At 47.6% G+C, this 12,217-nt stretch overlaps 1 protein-coding gene across 1 annotated transcript in view; it reads right to left on the bottom strand.

Annotated features, from left to right (window-relative positions):
- Positions 1-2,053: 2,053 nt before the first annotated feature.
- The window catches only part of LOC311225190 (pituitary tumor-transforming gene 1 protein-interacting protein-like), a 54,501-nt gene continuing 44,337 nt past the window's right edge, over positions 2,054-12,217 (bottom strand). The window contains exons 6-7 of the mRNA XM_084310399.1: positions 4,944-4,990; positions 2,054-3,485 (exon numbers count right to left, since the gene is read on the bottom strand). Of these exons, the coding sequence (XP_084166525.1) occupies positions 3,439-3,485; positions 4,944-4,990 (94 nt within the window). The 3' untranslated portion in view covers positions 2,054-3,438. The remainder of the gene's footprint in view (positions 3,486-4,943; positions 4,991-12,217) is intronic.

The following is a 12,217-nucleotide window of genomic DNA, read 5'->3' as shown; positions in this document are numbered from 1 at the left end:
CCTGTTTGGCGCGCCCCTCCCTCTTGGCCGATCGGCCACCAGATGGCGCTCTCGAACCGTTAGACAGTTGAGTGGAGCTCACCAGTACATCTCAGGGCTCCGGAAAGGAAATATGATTTCGATGACGAGTTACGGCGTCTTCGGCAGAATGAGCATGGCTAGGAATGACGTCTTAACTCGTCCCCGGCGATCATAGTGTTAACCCTGACCTCACACCCTACCTTAACCCTGACCCCACCTTAACCCTGACCCCACAACCTACCTTAACCCACAACCTACCTTAACCCTGACCCCACACCCTACCTTAACCCTGACCTCACACCCTACCTTAACCCTGACCTCACACCCTACCTTAACCCTGACCCCACACCCTACCTTAACCCTGACCTCACACCCTACCGTAACACTTTGATTGCCCAACCCGAGTTTTCTCGGGTTTACCCCCCGCGGGTTGAATGCCCACTCACAAGAATTCTCGTATTTTCTCGTTATTTTTTCATCAGCGATCTGAAATCATATTTCATCAACCGAGTCTACCGTTGGAAATTCAACCACTCCAGGCGCTCAGATGTGAAAAAAAGCGCCCCCTATCGTCTCCCAGATGGTAATTCACCCTTTTGGATTGAACTCAATGAAAATGAATGAGAAAAGAAATCCCTGACTCCACATTTTACTTCTCACTCACGCAGCCGGGGTCGATCGGCTCCACTAGTGAGCCGCAGAGCAGCGGGGTTTATGTGTTTTTACAGTATACACGGTGAATCAATAAAAGGATTGATTTTTTCGAATGGCGATCAGGAATTGGAATAATCCATTTGGATACCATCTGATCTCAGGTAAGGAATCTATGTTACCAGTCTTAGGATAATCAGACTCGTCTTCATGGAGATATAAGCTTTTATGTGATATGGCTGATTCACTGTGCGAGTGGTCAGGAAATAGGATAATCGATTTTCAGCTCGCGGTCAGAGCATGTATGCGTACACATATACTATCGATAATCTAGCGTTTATTTGAAAACGATTCATGACATGGCCGAAAAATGACAACGTTTTAGAATATTCCAGTAAAGGGCGATTATCATGGAATGTCTTAATTTTTCCATGAAAACAAGTGCTTTTCAAAATGCTAGAAAACGGAAATGAAGCGATAAAAAAACAATCTGCTACGACAATGTTGACTGGAAAATGAGTCTTTGATAAACGACTGGCAGATTAGACACATAGCCATAATTTAAAACATAGATTAGGCGATATTAACGTTAACATTGAAGTGGTGCTGGGCATTCAAGGAGGTAAAAAGGAATTAAGCTTGGGCAGTGAAAGTGTTAACTGACCTCACATCCTACCTTTACCCTGACCTCACACCCTACCTTAACCACCAATTTGATGCAGTGCATGATATACCAAGATCTTAGAGAGTCCCGTGCTAGAAGACCTGAATACCCTACCCGTGGTTGACCCTGTTGTTGACCCTACCCGTGTTTTTTTTTTTTTTTTTATTATCTTTTTCCCCTCTCCTTTTTCCGATTTTCTCCCATCCCACTGTTAGTCGTTATGCCAATTCCCAACCGCCTTCCTGGTTGTTGCGCACTCCCCCCTACTGTTGGTCCGGGAGGCCGGAGACTGTCACATGCTTTCCTCCGACGCATGTGCAGCCAGCCTGGCAGCGCAGATTCTCACCGGGAGAGTGTAACGTGTGGAAGGTCACACTACCTCCCTCCAGATCCTACCCTCGCTGTGCAGGCGCCCCGACCGAACTGTAGGGGTCGCTGTCCACAACGCCCAGGACCCACCCATCAGCTTTCCCACCCCTAACACTGCCAATTGTGTTAGTATGAACGACCAGCCAAGCTGATAGCAACGCCGAGAGCTGGATTCGAACCCAGCGTCTCCAGCGTTGATGGCGAGCGCCTTGCCCACTACACCACCTAGCCGCCTGACCCTACCCGTGGTTGACCCTGTTGACCCTCCCCGTGGTTGACCCTACCCATGGTCGTGACCCCTCTTTTGCCAAAGTGACAGAGACGAGTAAACAGGAGCGTCTGAGGCAAGCGGCTTTATGTTACACAGTAATCAAATACATGACGCAACGTAACAAAGTCCACATTAAATCACTTCACACAATTTTCAATCACAAATCTGAATCAAACATTGATCCAGTTTCAATAGTACAAAAAAGCAGTAAAACACAAATAGAAATCTTTCACTGGAACGTTTGATTTTTACATTTAACAAGACACGATGTATGTGAATAATAGTATGCAAATTAAACTGCTATATACGAATCACAACACAAACACTGCAATGGTCCGGTGAAGGTGTAACATCTACGTCCTTTGATTTTATGCAAATTAATGGAAGGAATGATAATATAGAAGAAAGTATTTGCATAAGTTCTTGGAAAAGTTTTTCAGACAGGTTTGCCTTCACTTCAGAGCTCCAGTGTAAACAGGAAAAGAAACAGTACAGGGCTGACGATCACATGTCGTCAGAATATTCAGAGCTGAAAGGTTAGTGAGCAGGTGTTTATCTGATAACCAAAGATAAAGAACATCGACATCACTCTGGATAACGGCTGCTATAACAACAACAACAACAACAACAACAACAACAACATGCCATAGACCTATTCGCTGTCCACGTCAGACTCGGTGTGTGCACGCGCGCATCAAGGGGGCAAAAGGAACGTAATCCTGGTCAGAACAACGGGGCAGACAACAATATATTTGCATTTGTTAGCCATGCTAGCGATCTAAATAATCAATCCATGCCAAAGCTAGATATGTAAAAGGTGAAAGACTCAACACACTCACAGCCGTGCTGATTTGGCAAAATGACATCCAGCCGTTTTCGTTTGAAACAACTTTTAGTGAGGGGAGTGTCATGGTTTCTCCATAGAGCTCCATTATAATTCTAGTCAGGGGAGTGTCATGGTTTCTCCATAGAGCTCCATTATAATTCTAGTCAGGGGAGTGTCATGGTTTCTCCATAGAGCCCTGTTGTACTTTTTTTTGTGCAGCAGCTCGCGCAGGTAGGGGGCAACTTAGTCACGTGACTGAGTTGGTATTGCTGATTGTCTCGAACACGGTATGTTTGTATACAGCGAACAGGTATACAGCGAACGCAACATGTATGGCAATGCACAGGGATAAGGAGATCCAGGATAACACGTTTAAAATAGACATACAACATATAGCCTACCATCTCGCCACATTCTTTGGCTAAACATCCCAAAACAGATCAACGCAAATAAAAAATCAATCAAATCGAATCAGAACAGATCATCATCATCATCACTATCATCATCATCACAGTTCATCACATGCTACATACAGCCTGTCCCAACAAACGGGTTATGATGACATTACTGGCATTCGTAAAATGGGTGATAAAAAAGGAAAAGAAAAAGAAAGATGAATGTCCATGGTATTTCTTCCTAATACTCTGAATCCATGCGGCTGTAAGAACTACCCGTTGTGAGACCTGTGAACAAAAGAGATGCAGAATAAAATAATTACGTTAATCATAACCAATACAGCGCTGCTAGAGTAGAACTAGAGTAGAACTCTCGTCCGTTGAACCAGTTTCAACGGAGGGTTATAGAAGCACTGATTTACAATAGAAATCCATGCTTTATTATCAGTCTTATTGGACGCACAGCATCTAATGTAAAGTACTCCAAAAATACATTGTCTAATTCGTCGTTGAAACAAAGTATTTTTCACTCAATGTTTATATTTTGACATTTGTTCATGCCCTCTCAGTTACCCAGTGAGTTCAAATATCTTAGGTCTTGATACGTGAGATTCTACTTTATACTCTATTGCCACTAGAGCTACTAATAACTATATAACTATGACGGAAACCCTTTCCAGATGATGTAGTACAGCACTGTATTATTTACAATACAGCTAAGGATGATGCCGTTTTTCACCAGTAGGAGGCACTGTCAAGCACAGTCAACACAAACTTCTTGAGAATCCTTCATAATGTATTACAAAGCCACAGTGGTGGAAAGTAACTAAGTACTTTTACTCAAGTACTGTATACTTAAGTACAATTTCGAGCTACTTGTACTTTACGTGAGTATTAAAATTTTAGGGAACTTTATACTTTACTCCACTACATTTCAAAGGAAATATTGTACTTTTTACTTCATTTATCTAAACCCATCAGTTATTAGTTACTCTGAAGAAAAATATTTTGCATAGAAAACATGGCTTTCAAGATTATATACTTTCACATTTGAAGCATGTCAATTTCAATCAGACGTAATCAGAGCAGCATAACTGGACCACATACCACTAACATAACCTTTAAATCAGAGCAGAATAACTGGACCACATACCACTTTAACATAACCTTTAGAGGTCAATGGATCGAAGATTGAATGCTCCCAAGCACGGGAATACACAAACGTTATGTAGAATGCATACTTTTACTTTAGATACTTAAGTACATTCAATAGAAAATACTTCTCTACTTTTACTTAAGTAGAATTTGAATGGAGGACTTTTACTTTGACCAGAGTACTCATTTATCTGGGTATTTCTACTTTTACTTAAGTAAAAGGAACTGTGTACTTCTTCCACCACGGCAAAGCCATGGCCATTTGTTGAGTTAAATTATCAGTGCTCGTGTTTAAAACCCTATCACTACCGCACTACCTAATGGTTAACCCTTTCACGGCGGTAATACAGAAGGTTAACCCTTTCACTGCCACACGACAAAGGGTTAGCCCTTTCACTACGACACTACAGAAGGTTAACCCTTTACTATCACACTACAGACGGTTAACCCTTTCACTACCACACTACAGAAGGTTAACCCTTTACTATCACACTACAGACGGTTAACCAACCGTCTGTAGTGTGATAGTAAAGGGTTAACCTTCTGTAGTGTGGTAGTGAAAGGGTTAAACGAGGAAGGAAAAGGCCTCACCGTATTTCTGCCGGATCTCGTCGTGCCTCACCTTCATCTCCTTTCTCCTGTCGCCACAAAAACAAAACATTCAACGACTCCATGCAACATCAACCCATCCATCTACACTTGTTGCACACACACCGACAGTGGCTTGGTGGTAGAGCAGTCGTCTGGTAATCCGGAGGTTCACGGTTCGATTCCCACTCCTCCCGGACAGCGTGTCGAAGTGTCCTTGAGCAAGACACTTAACCCCTAATTGCTCTCGATGAGCAGGTTGGGCACCTTGAACGGTTGCCTCCTCCGTCGGTGTGTGAATGGGTAAAATGTGAGGAACAAATTGTAAATCGCTTTGGATAAAAGCGCTATATACATGCAGCCATTTACCATTTACACACTCACTTTAGACACGTAAAACACTTTAACACTACACATCACATCATTTGATCTATTTATTAAAGAGATTTGCACTACATCCATACCTCATTTAGCATTTTCTTTTAAAGTTTGCATTTTTGTACCTCATTGTCTGCATTTTTGTACCTCATTGCCTGCATTTTTACTTTGTTGTACTTAGGTTGTACTTTAGTTTGTATATTGTATATTTGTATAGTGTTGGGACTTTATTCCTCTTTTTTAAAGATAAATTTTTTTAGCATTTATTGCTTTTCATGGTCAGACATGACCGACAGATGAGGAGAGGATGAACGGGAGAAGAGGCGAGGAAGACATGCGACAAATGTCACCGGGAGCGGGAAGCGAACCCGGGACGGCCGCGTAGGTGTGCGATGCACTAACGTTGTGCGCCACGAGGGCGCCCCCTTTATTCCTTTTACTTACTTTATTTTTTTACTGTATGAAGCACATTCTCAGGGGCTCATACAGAACCAAGCATTTCACTGTAATGTACATGTACTTTATACGTGACAAATAAAAGCAAACTGGAAACTTGAATTTGACATTCAAAACACAGAACACCAGCACACTGTTCCCTCCAGTCATGGCTGGAGGCGACAGATAGTCGCTTCATATCACAGCCGGGCAAATTAACATAGACTGAAATTAACCTTTGACCTCCCGGGGGCGACCGTATGTCATGTAATTTTACTTACTTAAGCATTTTATAATAACCTAAACATAACATGTCAAACACTTACCCCAAAGCTGTTGAAATGGTCCAACTTATCAAAATTATAACGTTTACTGGGCACTGCTATGATGAATCGAATGGGACTTGGAGTGAAAATAATTAACCTTACGCTTAAGCTCCTTATGGACCATTTCAACAACTTGAGTATAGTGTTTTGATATATAATATAAATAATATAATACCTCTATGTATTGTCTATCTCTTTTCTATTTATTTATTTATTTTGCGTCCCCTTTCTCGGTTATCCTTTGAGAGGCCCTTTTTTCCTATCGCCAGGCCGTCATTGTCAATAAGAATTTGTTCTAAATGAAGATTAAATAAAATAAAATAGCGGTAAATATACATCTGTGAAATGAAGCTAGCAAGGTGTAGTGGTACATATACAGCTGTGATATGAAGCTAGCTAAGCGTAGTGATAAATATACAGCTGTGAAATGAAGCTAGCAAAGTATAGTGGTACATATACAGCTGTGAAATGAAGCTAGCAAGGTGTAGTGGTACATATACAGCTGTGAAATTAAGCTAGCAAAGTGTAGTGGTACATATACAGCTGTGATATGAAGCTAGCAAAGTGTAGTGGTACATATACAGCTGTGAAATGAAGCTAGCAAGGTGTAGTGGTACATATACAGCTGTGATATGAAGCTAGCAAAGTGTAGTGGTATACAGCTGTGAAATGAAGCTAGCAAAGTATAGTGGTACATATGTGTGTGGCTTTCCTACTACCTGGGCCTACACCACTCCAGGTCGTCCTCATCTACCGCCCCCCCCCAAAGCCTCCACTACTTTCATGTCTGACCTATCCGAGCTCCTCACCACTGTCTGCACCACCTGTTCCTCCACACTCCTGCTTGGGGATTTCAATATCCACATGGACAACACCAGCTGCTCTGCAGCCATTGATCTCATCTCCCTATTGGACTGCTTTAATATCACACAGCACATCATAGGTCCCACCCACACCAAAGGTCACACTTTAGATCTTGTATACTCCACTGGTACAACCCCAACTGATATACAGTGTCTTGACCTAGCTGTGTCTGACCACCATACTGTTCTGTTCACTATTCCTGCTACTCTACCCAAGCCACGAGATGCACGCACCATCACCTACAGGAATATAAAAAAAGTGAGTGCACCAGCCCTCACCAACCTGCTAACCACCCACCTGGCTTCAGCTCCCCCCAGCACCCTGGTTGATGATATGGTTGCCCTCTACAACTCCGCCCTATATCTCAGCCTGGACTCTCTTGCCCCCATCATAACCCGGACTGTCACCTACACCCGTCCTGCCCCTTGGTTCACCTCTGAACTTCGCACCTTGAAAGCGGTTGGCCGCCAGCTGGAGAGGCGCCGCAATAAATCCGGCCTCACTGTCCATCGTGAGGCTTACAAAGACCATGTGGGACGGTATAAGGATGCCTTGGCCAAGGCCAAGTCTTTCTACTACTCCACCCTCATCACCAACCAGCAAAACCACCCCAGACGACTTTTTACGACCATCAACCGCCTGCTCTCCCCCATTGTCACCACTCACCCTTCAGATGCCACCGACCTCCCCTCAAAATTCCAGGACTTCTTTCAGGGAAAAGTGGATTCCATCTACCACCATGTCTCAATCCCTGCCCACCCCCCCATTCCACTCACAATCCAATGTGTGATGGGGTGGGGGTGCTGGGCACTTCACCCCCCCCTGTTCTTAATCCGCCTCAGTGCTCCCTCTCCTCCTTTGCACCTGTCGACGCTCTCCAGGTGGCTAAGCTGGTCACCAAGGCCAAGGCCTCCACCTGCTCCCTTGACCCCTTACCCACAGTCCTGGTCAAAGCTGGCCTACCTGCCGTGTGCCCTACTATCGTGGGAATAATTAATTCCTCCCTGGAATCGGGCAGGGTACCCTCCAGTTTCAAGACAGCATCAGTCACGCCCATCCTGAAGAAGCCTGGTCTGGACCAAGATGACCTTGGGAATTACCGGCCGATCTCCAACCTTCCTTTCCTGAGCAAGATCCTGGAAAGAGCAGTGGCCGCCCAACTGCACCAACACCTGTCCAACCATGAGCTCTATGAACCCTTTCAATCTGGCTTCAGGAAACACCACAGCACCGAGACTGCCCTCACCAAGGTCACCAACGACCTCCTCATTGCCTCCGACTCCGGTCACATCAGCCTCCTCATCCTCCTGGATCTATCTGCAGCCTTTGACACGGTCTCCCATTCCATTCTCCTCAACCGTCTCTCTGACCACCTGGGTGTTACTGGGACCGCTCTCACCTGGTTCGAGTCCTACCTCACTGACCGAAAACAGTTCATCTCCATCTTCAACTCCACCTCCACCCCTGCCCCAGTCAACCAAGGTGTGCCACAGGGCTCCGTTCTTGGTCCACTCCTCTTCACAATCTATATTCTCCCCCTTGGTCACATCATCCGGAAACATGGTCTCAATTTCCACTCCTACGCTGATGACGCTCAGCTCTACATCAGCACCTCACCCTCCACTCCTCTCCCCCCACAGCACCTCGTCAACTGTCTCATCAAGGCCGGGATGTCATCCAATTTCCTGAAGCTAAATAGCAAGAAGACTGAGCTCATGGTTGTGGCCAAGCAGTCACTGCTCCGGAAGGTTGGAGGCCTCCTCCTTGAAGTGGATGGCTGCCTAATCCACCCTTCCCCAGAAGTCCGCAACCTGGGCATCATACTGGACTCCACCCTCTCCTTTCATTCCCACATAAAAACAATAACCAAATCAGCCTTTTTCCATCTCAGGAACATTTCCAGACTCCGGCCATCTCTCCCAGACTCCGTAGCAGAGACTCTCATCCACGCCTTCGTCACCTCCCGTCTCGACTATGCAAACTCTGTCCTCATAGGGCTACCCAGTAATGCCCTGAACAGGCTACAATATGTACACAATTCTGCTGCCAGGGTTCTCACACGCACCAAGTCCTGGCACCACATCACCCCCACCCTCATCCACCTCCACTGGCTTCCAGTCAAGTCCCGCATCAATTTCAAGATCCTCCTCATCACCTACAAAGCCCTTCACTCCCTTGCCCCCCGGTACCTAGCAGACCTCCATCCCTCCATCCCACCCCGGAGGCTGCAGTCCTCTGACTCCGGTCTCCTCTCCATCCCCACCACCAACATGCGGACTGTTGGTCCCAGAGCCTTCTCTGTGGCCGCACCCACCCTCTGGAACTCACTCCCTCCAAACATCCGTAGTGCTACATCCCTGCACTCTTTCAAATCCCAACTCAAAACCCACCTTTTCACCAAATTTGTAAATGACTGCCTGATTTCCCCTTTTTTCTTTCGTTTTCTTTCTTTCTTTCCTTTTGATTAATATTTTGTTGTTACGTTGTTCCCTTTCCCCCTCCCTTAGCTGTTAAGCGCCTTGGGTCTCCTGAAAGGCGCTATATAAATTTAAGATATTATTATTATTATTATTATTATATACAGCTGTGAAATTAAGCTAGTAAAGTGTAGTGGTACATATACAGCTGTGAAATTAAGCTAGCAAAGTATAGTGGTACATATACAGCTGTGATATGAAGCTAGAAAAACGTAGTGGTACATTATACAGCTGTGAAATTAAGCTAGCAAAGCGTAGTGGTACATATACAGCTGTGAAATGAAGCTAGCAAAGTATAGTGGTACATATTTATACAGCTGTGATATGAAGCTAGCAAAGCATAGTGGTACATATACAGCTGTGAAATGAAGCTAGCAAAGTGTAGTGGTACATATACAGCTGTGAAATGAAGCTAGCAAAGCGTAGTGGTACATATACAGCTGTTATATGAAGCTAGCAAAGTATAGTGGACATATACAGCTGTGATATGAAGCTAGCAAAGTATAGTGGTACATATTTATACAGCTGTGATATGAAGCTAGCAAAGTGTAGTGGTACATATACAGCTGTGATATGAAGCTAGCAAAGTATAGTGGTGTAGTGCCGGAGGAAAGAGGAATAAACGGAGGTAACGTAATGCTTGTTTAATGTACAAAGCCACGTAAGTAAACAAGAACACAAGAGCACATGAATCACTAACACAGTAATGAATGAATAACAGCGAGTGCAACCGCAATAGATGTCCCCTCTGGCCGCGGCGCCAGATCATTCGTTCCCTCCCACTACACAACACAGTCAGAGGAGAACACGAACCAATACTGTAGTCACTACACCAGCTCCCCCAGTGTTCACCTCAATATACGAAATCCTCATGGTGAGGAGGGCGTATGGCCCGGCCCCTACGACTGTAGGTAAAGTCAGGAGGTGCGGGAGGGGGTGCGACAGCGTCTGGATGTCCGTGGTGAACTCGGACACGTAGGCGAGCTGGCGCTGCTGGCGGTCGGACCACGGCTCTGCCGCCTTGGACATGGCGTGCGTGAGCGGCTTATGGTCCACGTAGGCCGTAAACTTGCGTCCCTCCAGCAAGAAACGGAAGTGCCCGACAGTAAGCCACAGCCCGAGGAGCTCCCTGTCGAACGTGCTGTACCTCTGTTCCCTGGGCGACAGCTGGCGGCTGAAGAAGGCAAGCGGCTGCCAGGCGTCCCCAACCCACTGCTCGTACACCGCTCCCACAGCAAAGTCAGAGGCGTCCGTGGTGAGAGCGGTGGGCGCAGAGGGCGAGGGGTGGGCCAACATGGCCGCGCGGGCCAGGGCCTCCATGGTGTCTTGAAAAGCCCTGACCCGCTCCGCCGTCCAGTCCACCGGCTGCTTCAGCGTCTTGCCCTTCTGGGCGTCGTACAGAGGCCGCAGGATGTGAGCGATGTGGCGGAGGAAGCGAAAATAAAAGGTCACCATCCCGATGAACCCCTTGAGCTCGCTGACTGTGCGGGGGCCCGGAAATGCGGCGACCGCTTCCACCTTCGAGGGGAGGGGGGTCACCCCCTCTGCGGAGACCCGGTGCCCGAGGAAGTCGATGGCGCCCCGCCAGAACTCACACTTCGCCGGGTTGACAATCAGCCCATGCTGGCTGAGCCGTGAGAACAGGGTTCGGAGGTGGGACAGGTGCTCCTCCTCTGTGGCGCTCGTTGCGAGGATGTCGTCCAAGTAGACGAAGAGGAATGGCAGGTCCCGGAGCACAGAGTGCATGAGGCGTTGGAAGGTCTGCGCCGCGTTCTTCAGGCCGAACGGCATTCTCAGGAACTCGAAAAGCCCAAAGGGCGTGACGATGGCCGTCTTGGGGACGTCCTCGGGGTGCACCGGTACTTGATGGTACCCCTGTACCAGGTCCACTTTTGAGAAGAAGCGATTGCCTGCCAGGTTCGCCGGAAAGTCCTGGACATGCGGGACCGGGTAGCGGTCAGGCTTGGATGCGTCGTTGAGGCGGCGGTAGTCCTCACATGGGCGCCACCCACCGTCTGACTTAGGGACGATGTGCAGGGGAGACGCCCAGGGGCTGTTCGAGCGCCGAACGATGCCCACCTGCTCCATGTGCGCAAACTCCGCCCTGGCGACGGCCAGCTTCTCCGGGTTGAGGCGTCTGGCCCTGGCGTAGAGGGGAGGCCTACTGGTCTCAATGTGGTGCTCCACCCCGTGTTTCACCGTGGGCGTGGAAAAAGTGGGCTTGCCCAGGTCGGGGAACTCAGCGAGTAGCCGAAGGTACTGGTCACTTTCGGCGAGTGTATTGGACCACCCGCCATAAACGGCCTCCCCCTGCGTACATGCAAAGGAAGCGAAAGTCTGTGAGTTGACCAGGCACTTGTTCCCCACGTCCACTAGCAGGTTGTGGGCACACAGAAAATCCACGCCAAGGAGGGGGAATGTGACAGCCGCAACGACAAAATCCCACGAAAAACATTGTCCTCCGAAGCACATGTCCACCGCCCTTGTGCCGTAAGAGCGGATGGGCGTGCCGTCCGCACCCGCCAACTGCGGACCGCGCTCCTCCCTTGCCACATCCGACCTCTCTGCCAGAATGATGCTCCACTGGGCACCCGTGTCGCAAAGGAAACTGCGACCAGAGGCGGCATCTCGGATGAAGAGCAGCCTGTTGGTGACGCCAGCGCTCAGGGCCACTACTGAGCGCCGGCCCTGCCGTTTCCCGTAGGTCCGAAGGTGCAGGGCAAGCGGCACCGTCTGGCCTTGGCGCCAAATGTGGCATGGAAGAAGCAATGGCCCGCTGCGTTACCGTGCTGGCCAG

This window comes from Notolepis coatsorum (genome assembly GCF_963971535.1).
Source record: "Notolepis coatsorum genome assembly, chromosome: 3".
Lineage (NCBI taxonomy): Eukaryota > Metazoa > Chordata > Actinopteri > Aulopiformes > Paralepididae > Notolepis > Notolepis coatsorum.
This window is presented reverse-complemented; position numbering and strand designations above follow the sequence as displayed.